This window comes from Bubalus bubalis, chromosome 4 (genome assembly GCF_019923935.1).
Source record: "Bubalus bubalis isolate 160015118507 breed Murrah chromosome 4, NDDB_SH_1, whole genome shotgun sequence".
NCBI lineage: Eukaryota > Metazoa > Chordata > Mammalia > Artiodactyla > Bovidae > Bubalus > Bubalus bubalis.
Window position 1 is genome coordinate 55,292,081 of NC_059160.1, and position 15,052 is coordinate 55,307,132.

The 15,052-nt window shown below is 40.8% G+C and overlaps 1 protein-coding gene across 18 annotated transcripts in view; it reads right to left on the bottom strand.

Moving 5' to 3' along the window:
* The window catches only part of ANO4 (anoctamin 4), a 442,247-nt gene that overhangs the window by 199,021 nt on the left and 228,174 nt on the right, over positions 1-15,052 (bottom strand). For 15 of the 18 annotated variants that reach the window (XM_025283649.3, XM_025283651.3, XM_025283648.3 and 12 more), the window contains 2 exons: positions 5,009-5,145; positions 255-413 (listed from right to left, as the gene is read on the bottom strand). In XM_025283649.3, coding sequence (XP_025139434.2) covers positions 255-413; positions 5,009-5,145 — 296 coding nt within the window. The remainder of the gene's footprint in view (positions 1-254; positions 414-5,008; positions 5,146-15,052) is intronic. The other 3 variants (XM_044941445.2, XM_044941444.2, XM_044941443.2) reach the window with 1 other exon arrangement.

Sequence of the window (15,052 nt, forward strand, 5' to 3'; positions counted from 1 at the left end):
TAAAATAACACTTTGAAACAATCCATTTAATTGGAATATTTTGATTTTTTTGAAATCTTTGGATATCAAAATGCTCTCAAAGGCAAATTGTGCTGCAGAAGTCTAATTGCAGGAAAATTCTCCATACACTGCAGATTGGCAAAGCCTCAGAAAATGAAACATTCAGTTACTCTACTAACTGCTTATTTTTTAAATTGTCTCTTGATATGAACTGACAAATATATATACTTTTCTCATTCAGGCAAACCATTTACCTCTTTCTCCATTTGTAATCCTTCTGCTCTAATATTTCTTTCAAATACTTCTCTCTTTTCCATCTGGGGGTTGGATTTTCTGTACACAAGAATGTAGTCAATTCGACATTTTCCGTCTCTGAAGTAAAGGCCATTTAATTTGTTTTTTTCTGGTACTGTCTGCACACAAAGAGAAAGGGACCAGTTTAAGACACTCAAAACTGAGCCTTGACTGAGTAATGTTAAAGAATAACTAAAACTAAATGAATTTTCCTTGTGTTTTATCAAAATTACACTTTTATTAATGAAAAATGTAAACAACAGAACACAAAATAAAAATCGGAAAAAGCATTCAGTCTAATGAACAAAACTTAAAGATACCCAATGATATCAAAAGTTGCCAAGGATGTGGAGCAACTGAATTCTACAGGTGAGAGTGAAAACTGATATAGTAACACTGGAAAACACACTAACATCATCATGTAAAACTGAACATTGGCATCAGTTCAGTTCAGTCGCTCAGTCGTGTCCGACTCTTTACGACCCCATGAATCGCAGCACACTAGGCCTCCCTGTCCATCACCAACTCCCAGAGTTCACTCAGACTCATGTCCACTGAGTCGGTGATGCCACACAGGCATCTCATCCTCTGTCGTCCCCTTCTCCTCCTGCCCCCAATCCCTCCCAGCAAGCTGGTTTTAAAAAAGGCAGAGGAACCAGAGATCAAATTGCCAACATCCGCTGGATCATAGAAAAAGCAAGAGAGTTCCAGAAAAACATCTATTTCTGCTTTATTGACTATGCCAAAACCTTTGACTGTGTGGATCACAATAAACTGTGGGAAATTCTGAAAGAGATGGGAATACCAGACCACCTGACCTGCCTCTTGAGAAATTTGTATGAGGTCAGGAAGCAATAGTTAGAACTGGACATGGAACAACAGACTGGTTCCAAATAGGAAAAGGAATACGTCAAGGCTGTATATTGGCACCCTGCTTATTTAACTTCTATGCAGAGTACATCATGAGAAACACTGGACTGGAAAAAGCACAAGCTGGAATCAACATTGCCAGGAGAAGTATCAATAACCTCAGATATGCAGATGACACCACCCTTATGGCAGAAAGTGAAGAGGAACTCAAAAGCCTCTTGATGAAAGAGGAGAGTGAAAAAGTTGGCTTAAAGCTCAACATTCAGAAAACTAAAATCATGGCATCTGGTCCTATCACTTCATGGGAAATAGATGGGGAAACAGTGGAAACAGTGTCAGACTTTATTTTTCTGGGCTCCAAAATCACTGCAGATGGTGATTGCAGCCATGAAATTAAAAGACGCTTACTCCTTGGAAGGAACATTGGCATACATAACCCTAATAAATTCCTGACAAACCATTAAATGTGTATATGAATGTTCACAGCAGCATTATTCATAAGAGAAAAAATTTTAAATGGGAATCAATGCATATCAATGAACAGGCAAACATAAATAAATTGTATAGTCATATAGAATATTATACAGCAGGGAAAAAGAACGAATGATACATCTTATAGTAAGCAAAATCTTAAAAACAACATTGACAGAAGAAAAGCAAGTCACAGAAGACTTTATACTGCATGATACTATTTTTTACAAAGCACAAAACAAAATCAAGGTAAAATAAGTTGTTAAGGCTACATATGCTGCTGCTAAGTCGTTTCAGTTGCGTCTGACTCTGTGCAACCCCATAGATGGCAGCCCACCAGGCTCCCCGGTCCCTGGGATTCTCTAGGCAAGAACACTGGAGTGGGTTGCCATTTCCTTCTCCAATGCATGAAAGTGAAAAGTGAAAGTGAAGTCGCTCAGTCGTGTCTGACTCATAGCGACCCCATGGACTGCCTACCAGGCTCCTCCATCCATGGGATTTTCCAGGCAAGAGTACTAGAGGGGTTGCAATTGCCTTCTCCGGAAGGCTACATATGTATGCATGGTAAAATGATTTTTAGAGCAAGGTAATAAAAAATGCAAAAATTCAGGAAGACAGTCCATCTGGTAGGGGAGAAGGATGAGACTACATGTACTTTGATGGTTTTAGAAATACTTTTTAGTCAGTGTCTCTCAAACATTTTTGCCCACCATAGCAAATATTTTTCTTTGTGATATTTGTATATATAGTTATAAACAGCACAAGGATTAAACCTGCTTGTAACTTATAGTCAGAGCAGGGTCTTCATGTCCATGGTTTCTCCACATTATGGTTGTAAACACATACTATATAGTACTATAATATCTATTACTGAAACATCCACAGATAGATGCACCCACATAACTCAAACCCACATTATTCAAGGGTCAACTGTAAGTGTAAACACAAAAAAATTTGAGATCACAGTATATATCAGTTTCTACATAGCAGTATGAAGAAAAAAAATATGCCAGACCTCCAAGGCTATTGCTAGAGTCCATATTCTTGCAGCAGTACCATGCATGCCACCTCATTCAAAAGGAAAATCTCAGCTGGGAGAGATGGAAATAACATGTCTCATACCTGGGCAGGTATTTATAACTGATGATCAATCGTCACTATTTCTGGCTTCTGCTCAGAAGCCCACCCAAATAAACACTTTCTTAGCAATCATCTGCCAGGCAAGGGAACTATTCAGTAGATTTAGCACATTACCATCTATCTGCAGAACCAGCCGAGGCTTCAAGAGAAGGTTTAGCAAAGCCCTAATCTCCCTGAGACTGTTCAATCACCTCTAAATTAAGGGGATTAGACTAGCTGTTTTGTGAGGTGCCTTTCAAGGTCCTTACTTTGTGTCATATTATGGTATCCGAAGTCTCTGTATGAAGAAATGCTGACTGAGTTTTTTTCTTAAAACACACACACACAGATAAGTAGTGTATGGCGTTTATAGAAAGAGGTCTGGGAAGTTTGATAGCAGTAAACAATTTTTCCTGCTCAAAGGTGTTATCCTTTCACTGGCGAACAGCCTCTGGAATAACAACAGCATTAAGAATATACAATAAATTAATGACTCTGATCTGCGTTCCTATTACCTAAACCTAGGGCATATACAAGTGTCAGCCGCTTAGTCACGTCTAACTCTTTGTCACCCCGTGGACTGTAGCCCACCAGGCTCCTCTGTCCTTGGAATTCTCCAGGCAAGAATACTGGAGTGGGTAGCCATTCCCTTCTCTAGGGGATCTTTCTGGCCCAGGGATAGAACCCGGGTCGCCTGCATTGCAGGCAGATTCTTTACCTACCATCTGAGCTTCAGAATCACTGCAGATGATGACTGCAGCCATGAAATTAAAAGACGCTTGCTCCTTGAAAGAAAAGCTATGACCGACCTAGACAGCATGTTAAAAAGCAGACACGTTACTTTGCCAACAAAGGTCCATCTAGTCAAAGCTATGGATTTTCCAGTAGTCATGTATGGATGTGAGAGTTGGACTATAAAGAAAGCTGAGTGCTGAAGAATTGATGCTTTTGAACTGTGGTGTTGGAGAAGACTCCTGAGAGTCCCTTGGACTGCAAGGAGATCCAACCAGTCCATCCTAAAGGAAATCAGTCCTGAATATTCATTTGAAGGACTGATGCTGAAGCTGAAACTTCAATGCTTTGGCTACCTGATGGGAAGAGCTGACTCATCTGAAAAGATCCTGATGTTGGGTAAGATTGAAGGCAGGAGGAGAAGCAAATGACAGAGGATGAGATGCTTGGATGACATCACTGACTCAATGGACATGAGTTTGAGTTAACTCTGGGCATTGGTGGTGGACAGGGAGGCCTGGTGTGCTGCAATCCATGGGATTGCAAAGAGTTGGACACGACTGGGCGACTGAACTGAACTGAGCCACTGCTGCTGCTGCTGCTAAGTCGCTTCAGTCGTGTCCGACTCTGTGCGACCCCATAGACGGCAGCCCACCAGGCTCCCCCATCCCTGAGATTCTCCAGGCAAGAATACTGGAGTGGGTTGCCATTTCCTACTCCAATGTGTGAAACTGAAAAGTGAAAGTCAAATCACTCAGTCGTGTCCAACTCTTAGCGACCCCATGGACTGCAGCCCACCAGGCTCCTCCGTCCACGGGATTTTCCAGGCAAGAGGTCCACGGGATTTTCCAGGCAAGAGTACTGGAGTGGGGTGCCAGTGCCTTCTCTGGAACTGAGCCACTAGGAAAGCCTATATACAAAGTGCATATACAAAGAAGATATTAAACTCCACTGAGACACAGCTGAGCAATAGCAAACGCTTTTAACAAAATACTTTTTTTCCCCAAAAAATAACACATGAACAGATGGTCTGTTTATAATTGCAATGAGTTTCTGTAATCTTAGTTTCCAGATTACAGAGGCGAATGGGAACTCAAAGAGGCTGCAGACAACACAGTCTACTGAGAGCTGGTCCACTTTACATCATTCTTCCACATGATGGGAGATTTCAACAGGGAATCCATTCTTGTAAAGCTAACTTTTGACTAGTTAGCCATACCTAAAATGTAAATCATTTTAAAATGATGAGTGTTTTTAAAAATCTTCTTTGTATAAGCTAAATGCCTTTAGCTATAAGAGAAGTGCATGACCCACTGAAAGTCTGTTTTGAGCTAAGTAGATTTCAGATTCCTGAAATGTGCTAGACCCCCAGAGGTTTTCAAAAGCATATAAGACTTCACCCCTTCTTTTCCCCCAGGAGTCCCCAGTTCAATGAGATGACTTTAAACTATCCACTGGAATATGCTTCTCCAGTTCTGGCCTGGATCAAGAATTTTGTTTTTATGAAATGGCATACTCTTACCTCTCCCCCGGCTTCCAACCTGCTAGCATCATCTGAAGTACTGGTAAGATTTCCAGGGTGAAGGAGAGAGTCGTCATCTTTGCAAGGACTGTTGACAGCTTCTAATTCATCAAAAAGAATATTGACATCCTTGGCCACTAGAACCAAAGTAAATACATTACAAGTCAAGTCAAGAATCTGGGATCTTAAAAGCAATACTAAAAGTAAAGACATCTCCCTCTGGCTTCATAGTTTTTCATTGTTTCAATGACACCTTGAATGACAGATATATTATTTCCTAAGAAAAATGGATGTCAAATGTAAAATGTGTTTAACCAAATAGTGTCTCCATTAGGCCAAGGTGAAAGACAATGTGAAATAAAGTGAAGTATCTCCACAATATAAATATAATTTGTCTTCATGATAACAGGAAGTGTTATTTTGTTTAGCTTTCCTTCATATAGTTGTTTAGCATGGGTTCTTTAAGACTTCAAAGAACTCATTTTGCATATTTTTTAAATTTTTTAATTGGAGGATAATGGCTTTACAAGGTTGTACTGGTTCCTGATGTACAACAATGTCAATCTGCTGTAAGTATACATATGTTCCCTTCCTCTTAAGCCTCCTTCCCATACTGCCTCCCCATCCCGGTCATCACAGAGCACCAAGCTGAGTTCCCTCTGCTGTACAGCAGCTTTCCACTAGCTATCTGTTTTATACATGGTAGTATATACGGGCTTCAGTGCTACTGTCTCAATTCGTTCCACCCTCTCCTTTCCCCACTGTGTCCGCAAGTTGATTCTCTACGTCTGCATCTCTATCACTGCCCTGCAAACAGGTTCATCAGTATCATTTTTTCTAGCTCACATACATATGTGTTAATATACAATATTCATTTTTCTCTTTCTGACTTACTTCACTCTGTATAATAGGCTCTAGGTTCATCCACCTGACTACAACTGACTCAAATTTGTTTTTGTTTGTTCAAATTTGTTTCTATGGCTCAGTAAGACACGACTGAGCAACTGAACTGAACTGAACTGAAGGCTCAGTAATATTCCATTGTATATATGTACAGCAACTTAAGATCTCATTTTATATTGGAGGATACAAAAAACAAAAATGTTTTGTTTTCATTTAAATGCTTCCATGTCTTATCTACTATAAATAGGGTTGCTATGAACATTGGGGTGCGAGTATCTTCAAATTACAGTTTTCGTCTTTTCTGGATAGATGCCCAGGAGTGGGATCACTGGATCATATGACAACTTTTAGTTTTTTTAAGGAACCTCCATTCTGTTCTTCATAGTGGCTGCACTTACTTACATTCTCACCGACAGGGGAGGAGGGCTCCTGTTATTCCACACCCTCTCCAGCATTTATTGTTTGTAGATTTTTTGATGATGGACATTTGGACCAGTGTGAGGTGATACTGCATTGTAGTTCTGATTTGCATTCTCTAGTAATTAGCAATGTTGAGCATCTTTTCATGTTCCTGTTGGCCATCTGTATGTCTTCTTTAGAGTAATGTCTATTTAGGTGTTCTACCCATTTTTTGATTGAGTTTTGTTTTGTTTTTGTTTTGATACTGACCTGTATAAATCTGTTCATATATTTTGGAAATTAAGCTTTTGCCAGTCACATTATTTTCAAATATTTTCTTTTGAGTTCATAAGTTGTCTTCTCATTTTGCTTATGGTTTTCTTTGCTGTGCAAGTTTTTAAGTTTAATTAAGTTCATTTGCTTATTTTTGCTTTTGAGGTCCCTTCTATACTGACTTAAATTTTAGAACAACATTGAAGTTCACTTTTTCTTTGATGCTTTAAAAATAACTAAGGATTTTTAACCTATCAGAAGCTGCTGGCTAGAATAATTCATAGAAGACTGAGTTCTATTTACCCAAGCATATGAAAGAGTATCCATTCTTTCATCCAAAAAAATTTTAGAGGTGTGCACACTGTGTCAGGCAGAGATGTGTGGTGACTGAATCTTGGTGAATAAAAGTGATGAGTCTTCCTGCTCTCTTGGTAATAACAAAAAAAAATAAAGAAATGTGAAGCGTGGTGAGTGATATGAAGAACAAGAGTGTAATGGGGTGACCAGGATCCAAGTGTGTGATTTTGGGCAATTTGTTTAACTGCAAGTTTTTTATCTGTAAAATAAAATTGACACAGGAATAAAATGAACATTTATTGCTTACTGTAGCAGGCTGAATTATGGCCCCCAAAGGTGACCAATCCCTGGAATGAATGACTATATAAAGTTATATGGGAAAAGGGACTTTATAGATGCAATTAAGTCAAGGATCTTAAATTGGGGAGATTATCCAGGATTATATGGATAGGACCATGTAATTACAAGAGAGACAGGAAGGTCAGAATCAGATAAAGACACGGGAAGATAGGATGCTGCTGAGTTTGACAATAGAGGACAAGGTCACAAGTCAAGGAATGCAGGGGTGGCCCTAGAAGATAGAAAAGGCAAGAAAGCAGATTCTCCCCCAGAACCTCTAGAAGGAACACAGTCTTGCTGACACCTTGAAGATGTCTGACCTTCAGAACTGTAAGATAAGAAATCTGTGCTGTTTCAAGTTACTAAGTTTGTGGTAATTTGTTACAGCAGCCAAAAAAAAAAAAAAAAAAAAAAGGAACTAATACACTTATTGAGGCTACAAATGAAAAAACATCAAGGTCTTTTCATACAACCAAGGCTTAAGAGCATCTACACTGAACCAGGTGCTCAAGTAGAAGCACTGACATTTTTGAGGAAGCACAGTATGTTGTGGGAGGTGTCAAGGTCAAAGACCACTTCCCTGACCACCCTATGTAAAGAAGCTGCCCTTCACCCAGGTACCCTCCATCTCTTCTCTCTGCTCATTTCCTTCCCAGCATGTATCACAGTCTGAATTATTTATTCATTTGTTTTCTTAAATGTTGGATGTCTACCCTATTAGAACTTAAGTTCCCAAAGAATAGGGACCCTGTCTGTGTTGACTGGTATACAGAGATCCAGGCAAGGAATAAGCCCTCAACTCATTTTTTTTGAATAACAGCCAGTGTAGGAGATGAGACATAAGTGACCCAAGTTTAATCCCTGGGTTGGGAAAATCCCCTGGAGGAGGGCACAGCAACCCACTCCAGTATTCTTGTCTAGAGAATCCCAGGGACAGAGGAGCCTGCCAGGCTACAGTCCATGGGGTCGCAAAGAGTTGAACATGACTGAAGCGACTTCGCATGCACCCACACAGAATGACCTCAAAGTGGTCACTGTCTAATGATGTGTGAGAGGACTTTTCTTCACTGTTCTATGACTCTGGGACCATGCATATATGTTTCTCCTAATGCAACTCTTACAAGCTAGGAGCTCCATCATTTCAAGTAGATACTGATTAAATTTTCAAGGAGATAATGATGACTTTCTACTGATTATATCTGAATAGGATCAAAATATTCTTTTAACATGGGAAGACCTGATTACTATTTCAAACTCCACCCCTTAGCTGTGTGATTTTGTGCTCCCATTTCCTCACTGGTGAGACAGGTATAGAAACCTTCTTTAAGGGTGACTAAGAAGATTATGTGAGATATATTTGCACATGTCAGCAGGGTGGCTGACATATGGCAAATCCATGAGAAATGTTGGGTTTGTCAATTTTAGACTCTGGGACCTTAAGTCAGCACTTTAGCGTTACCAATACAAAAAGGCAGAGGACGCATTTACAAGCTGGAGTGGTTGTTCAGAGGGATGGACTGGGATGAGATGTGAGAGAGAGTGGGAAGCTAAAGACGACAGATACTGAGATTCTTGTCATGGTGACTGGCCCTCATTGGGGAGAAAGTCTTGAATATTCATTCATTCATCCTATGCTTTTGCCAAGATAGAAAATTACCAGATTATCTTCCACCAGTATCACCTTCTGGTGTTGGCACAATCTGTTCAAGAAAGCTTTTGACATCTATGATTCTCACCTGGCCCCAAACTGTCACCCTGAAGCCATCTCTTATGGTCTAGGAGGAGTTTGTTCTCACAGGGTGGTGCCAGTCATATCTAGTGGGAAGAATCCAGGGATGTTGCTAAACATCTTACAATGCATAGAACAGCCCTTATAGTGAGTTCTCCAGCCCAGATGTTAATGTGCTGAGGTTGAGAGGTTCTGCTTTGCATTAAAGGTCCAACTATTTTATTCCAGAGGGACCAGTTAATTTGGGAAAAGGGAGAGAAGCCCTTTGCTTTCCTACTGCTGCCCATCAGAATTACTGTCTGGAAGCTATTAATATTACGGGACTGGTGTTACCTGAGCGCTCAAGGGAAATCAGTACGTCTCTGATTTTTAGAGAATGAGTGATATGAAGGCACCATTATCACCTGCCAGTATTTTAAGAGCTTCAGCCAAGATAAGAAATGCTGAAGTGTCAGAAAATGCTCAGCTAAACACGTGATCAGTAAGACTGCAGAACATGTAAACACTCCACAGAAGACAGAAGAAATATATGTCCTTCATCAGTATTTCACCATTGTCACTGATAGAGCCGCTTTAACTAGAACGTAAGTTCTAGGAACAAAGTACAATCTCCTTTGATAGCAACTTTCATTCTTTTAAAGAAAACAACCTCCAACTGTGAAAGTGAAAGTTGCTTAATCGTGTCCAACTCTCTGCGACCCCCTGGACTGTAGCCTGCCAGGCTCCTCTGTCCATGGAATTCCCCAGGCCAGAATACTGGAGTGAGTAGGCGTTCCCTTCTCCAGGGGATCTTCCCAACCTAGGGATCAAACTCAGGTCTCCCACATTGCAGGTGGATTCTTTACCATCTGAGTCACCAGAGAAGCCATGTAAACACTCCACAGAAGACAGAAGAAATGTGACCTTCATCAGTAGCTCACCACTGTCACTGATTTTTGAGGAACTAAGTACAATGCCCTTTAATGGAAACTTTCATTTTTTTTTAAAGAAAATAACCTCCAACTGTGAAGTTAACCAATTTTTAGAAATCTACTCATTCAATAAGTATTTATCAAAACCTACGCTGACCAGAAACCGGGGTTCAAGTACTGGACACAATAGGCAGGACCCCTGCCCTCCAAGAGCTCCTGGTCCAGCCAAGGTAGAAGCAGGACCTCTTCCTCCTTTGGGACAGACGTGACAAAGCTCCTCTTCATCCAAACAAGGTCACTTGTTAATACATCCCATCGCCTCCCTCATACATTGTTTCTCAAATTAAGAAATGTTTGATAATTATCTGCCTGGTTGAATTCTGTGATTAGGCTCATTAAGTAAGAAAGAGAGCCAAATGTTCTGAGGAGTCAATTAAGAATGATGAGAGAGGGAGGAAGGGAGGGAATGAGAGGGAGAAGGAGGGAGAGAAGGATGAAGGGAGGGGGAGGGAGAAAAGAGAGAGAGGGAATGCAGAAATTCTATTCTAATCAAATATGGACCTGCATTGTGTACAGACTCAGGAAGGGCCCTGTGAACACAACTGGGCAGGTAACACGGGTTCTGGCATATGGATACCACATATTTGGGAAAGCAGGAAGATACCCAAATGACTCTCTCGCAAAAAGCAGTCACTTACCCTAAAGAGACCCAGGAACTAACAGCAGGGACTCACATTGAACAACTAAACAAGGGCCAAGAAACTGAAATTGCCTGGGAGACCAAAAATCAGCTACTGACTCTGAGTCAAGCAGAGGAGACAGGCAGCAGAGAGAAAGATTTCTGAGGGCTGGCTTGTTCTATTCTCCCAGAATGGAAGCAGATCAGAGAAGGCAAAGGACCAGGAAACACGGAGATCCTGACCTCCCTCATGTGATGGGAGGGCAAATTTGCCACAGTGGTACTGAATCTACTATCAAATATTTGCAATTATTTCAAATATTCTTTCAGTGAAAATAATTTTGTATATTAGCTCAACTCTCTTGGGAAAAGAGACTGCAAACATATGGCAAGGGCTAGAACAAAGAAATGAATTGCTTATCTTCTGCCACTTGCTCACTGAACCAACACTGAGTTTAGGTGCTGAAGGTATAAACATGACCAAGACATAAGTAGAAAGCCTCATACTTCCAGACAAGAGGATGAACTTGAGAAATCAATGCTATAAAGGCAATTGGAAAAACACAGCAAATGTTTATTTTAGACTGTGTTAGAAACAATCTAAAAGAGAGTAAGAAATAAATACCAAAAAAATCAGAGAGTTCAACTCACAGCTCTTTCAAAAAAATAAATAAAACCTCACTTCGGCATTATAGCTCTTTAATCTTGGCACTTTCTGAGGCAGAGAAAATACAGTGAAATTATAGGTCACTGAAGAAGACATGAAAGGGCTGTGTGCAAAATAATCTGAGTTTCTATATTTGTTCTGCAGAGTGTCAGTTCATTATACTATTGATATTTTTATCCTGAGTTCCAAATGATTACATCTGATACTCAGAGTTCTGAAGGTATTATATACTGACCTCATAGCCTCATTAGAAAATTTAAAAAAGGACACCTCCAGGAATAATTTAGAATAATAAAAAAAAAATTGTTCATGTCTCAGTTTGAACACTGACCTGGCTGTTTTATAACCAGCTCATCTATACATCTAGAGTCCCTTTTAGATGAAGGCCTAAGATGGCTCCAAACTTGACACAAGGGCTAGCAAATAGGAGGTGCTCAATGCCCATTTTATAATAAATAAAAGCTAGCTTAAGATTATATCAATTGCCTTTTTTTTCCCCTTATTCTAACTACCTCAGTGCCATTACCTGCAAGAATGTGTTTTTCTCTTGAATTCAGAGGTCAAATAGGAAGGAAGTGGGAAGGGACTATTATTTATTCAGAGCTGACTGTGTATGAAGAATTGTGAGGTCTGTTTTCTCCTTGGATCTTCACAACACCTTGCGGGACAGGTAATACGAGAAAGAAGCCAGGTTCAAAGATGCTAAGTATGCTCACACAGCTCCTAAGTGACAGAGATCAATTCCAACCCAGTTCTGACTCCCAAATGCAGGCTATTTCCAGCCAGCTTCTTGTTTTTGTGGAAGGCATTCTACTCTTCTTAAATCCTGTTTGGTTTTCAAGAACAGGAAGTCATTTCACCAGCAAACAATTATCTTGTCACAATTTTAACACTGATCTGAATCAAGCTAGACTTCACAGCTATACCCTGACAAATCTGACGCTTTTAAAAATTTAACAAATAGATCAAATTAAATGCTTTAAAAAATCCAGGAAAACACAAAGCAGCACAGCACAGCGTTGAGCCACTGGAATTTTAAAAACCAAACATTGCTTTGTGTTTATATGGCACTAGTAAGCCTAGGACCCTTTATGTTCATTACTCTTCAAATGAATTTGATAACAGCCCTAAGGCAGAGGCTACCTGGTGAACCAAGAAGAAGAGGGTCTAATTTAGAATATTTAAAATAAATAACTGGAAAAGACATAAATCTTCCTTAGCTGGCTTTATTCCTTTCTAATAGGCCAGTGGTTTTCAAAGTGTGTTCCCTGGAACCCCAGGATTCTCTGGAGGAACTTCAGGGGCCATGAAAGGGGCAAAAAGGAAACTGAGTGGGGAAGTCCTACACCTTTTACCCCCCACCAACTCCAAATAGCTCAGTTATCTGTCCTAAACACTGATGATATACGTAAAAATATATTAGGGACAAAATAACAGATTCTGCAGCTTTAAAAAAGGCTGGATACCTCCACCAGTGTATTGGGCAACAATTAAACGGGTATGTTAACACCTCCCCAAACGAAAACTGGGATAAGAAAGCTGGAGTCCTAACAGTTATAGATCTGAGAGCTGGCATTTTTTTTTTTTCTGCCTGAAAAATTTACTTGAAATACTTTAAGATTCACAATGTCTTTAAAAAAAAAACAACAAGAACACAAGTCATGAGATTTTTTTAAATGTGTGGTTATTAAATTTTTTTCCATTGGCATTTCCTGGCTTTGTAAAGATACCACTTTTAAAACAGAGCATACACGACAGCATGGGGTACCCACAGCACACTCTGTAATGGGGCCAAGATCATTAAGCTGCTCCCAAGACAGCATGTTTCTTACGAACAGCTCTTCACGCAGCTACTCCATTCTAAAGAATGGACAGACACTTTGGTCATTCTATAATAAGGAGTCTAATGATGGCACCTCTTTCAACCCTGCAAATGCTATTTAGAGAAGAACTGTGTACCTAATCCAAGCTTTGCTCAATAGCCGTGGCTCCCTTTTCACAACTAGAAACAAGGTCAGTGATGTTCTGCATTAAAAATCCTAAAGTCTACTGACCATAACTGCCCCTTCTCTGGAAAGAACATGAGCTTTGGATTTAGACAAGCCTGAGTTCAAACACTAGTCCTCCCACTTACTATTCGATTGGATTCTGTAACTTGTTCAAGCTTTAATTTAAGTGGGAATAATACAATGTACCAGAGAGGACTGTTGCAAGGAATGAAGACAAGGCGGCCACCAGAAAGCCCATAGTGCTTACTGTGTACCAAGCACTAAGGGCTTTGCATAGATCGTCTATAACTACCTCCCTTTCACCGATATGGAAATTAGGGCAAAAAGAGTTTAAGACTAAACAAAATAATACAGGTAGTTGCCTTAATTAATGTCTAATGGCTATCAGTTCCTTCCTCTCCCTCATCTTCCCCTTTGCAATAGCATGGCCATATGAATTAAAAATACAATGGTAAATCAGGGTTCAAGAAAGTGGATTGAGAATGACTCACTGGATGTCACTGAGAAATGACTTAGTCTCCTCACCCACAGAGCAAGAGCATCACCAATCTGGGAATAGCTTTATGACTGTACAGGGACACTGCAGGCAAAACGGTCTTCCCTGGTAGCTCAGCTGTAAAGAATCCGCCTGCGAGGCAGGAGACCCAGGTTCCATTCCTGGGTTAGGAAGATCCACTGGAGAAGGGATAGGCTACCCACTCCAGTCTTCTTGGACTTCTCTGGTGGCTCAGCTGGTAAAGAATCCTCCGGCAATGTGGAAGATCTGGGTTCAGTCCCTGGGTTGGGAAGATCCCCTGGAGAAGGGAAAGGCTACCCACTCCAGTATTCTGGCCTGGAGAATTCCGTGGGCTGTACAGTCCATGGGGTTGCAAAGAGTCCGACATGACTAAGTGACTTCTTCACTTCACAGCATAACAATCACCCAATAATCCTTAAAGCCTCCCAATTCTCCTTCCAAACACTTTGCTATTTGCTCTCTTTCCCTCCTAAGTAGATTAGAATCTAATGGACTATATCACAATCAAGTCTGCCAGGGTATGAATGCCACTTAAGAGTCCCCAGAGTCTGGATAGTGTTGGTCTTCTATATCCACGGGTTTCCCATCTGAGAATTCAAAGAACCCGTCTGCAGTGGACAATTTCATTTCAGTCACTGCTGGCATTCCCATGCCTCACTCTCAGATATCCAGAACTGCACAAAGGTTCCAGAGGTTTTATAAATGGCAGAACATCTACTGGGATGACTCAGGTCTCCACGCCACACTGGCTACTGCTAAGCTGTCCCCTTTGTGAGTCTACAGTGGAATTCATTCACTAAGGCATTAACAAAATTTACTAAGCAAGGGGGTGGCAGAAGATGAGATAGATAACATCATCAACTCAGTGGACATGAATTTGAGCCAACTCCAGGAGAGAGAGGGAAGGACAGAGGAGCCTGGGGTGCTGCAGTCCATGGGGCTGCAAAGAGGTGGACATGACTTAGCAACCAAACAGCAAAACCCACACTCCACACTCTGCTCAAGGTACCAGGTATATGACAAAGAAATGGGATGATGAGACTCCTGCTTTCCCAGAGCCTCCGAATTCCCTGATCACTGAAGGATCTGTTCCTTCCTCAGGATGGAGAATCTCAGTTATGGTTGGCAGTTCAGGTGGCCCACATGCAGTCGCCCAAGGTACCCAACACAGCATTCTCTCTCTTCCCACCCACCTGCAAGATGCCATGCTGCTTCTGCAGGATCTCATCTCCTCTCTCTGCCTCCTCCCTCGCTTCCTCTCTCCTTCCCTCTCCACCTACCTAAGCATCAAGCACTTAGAATCTCAGGCTTTCAGATACCA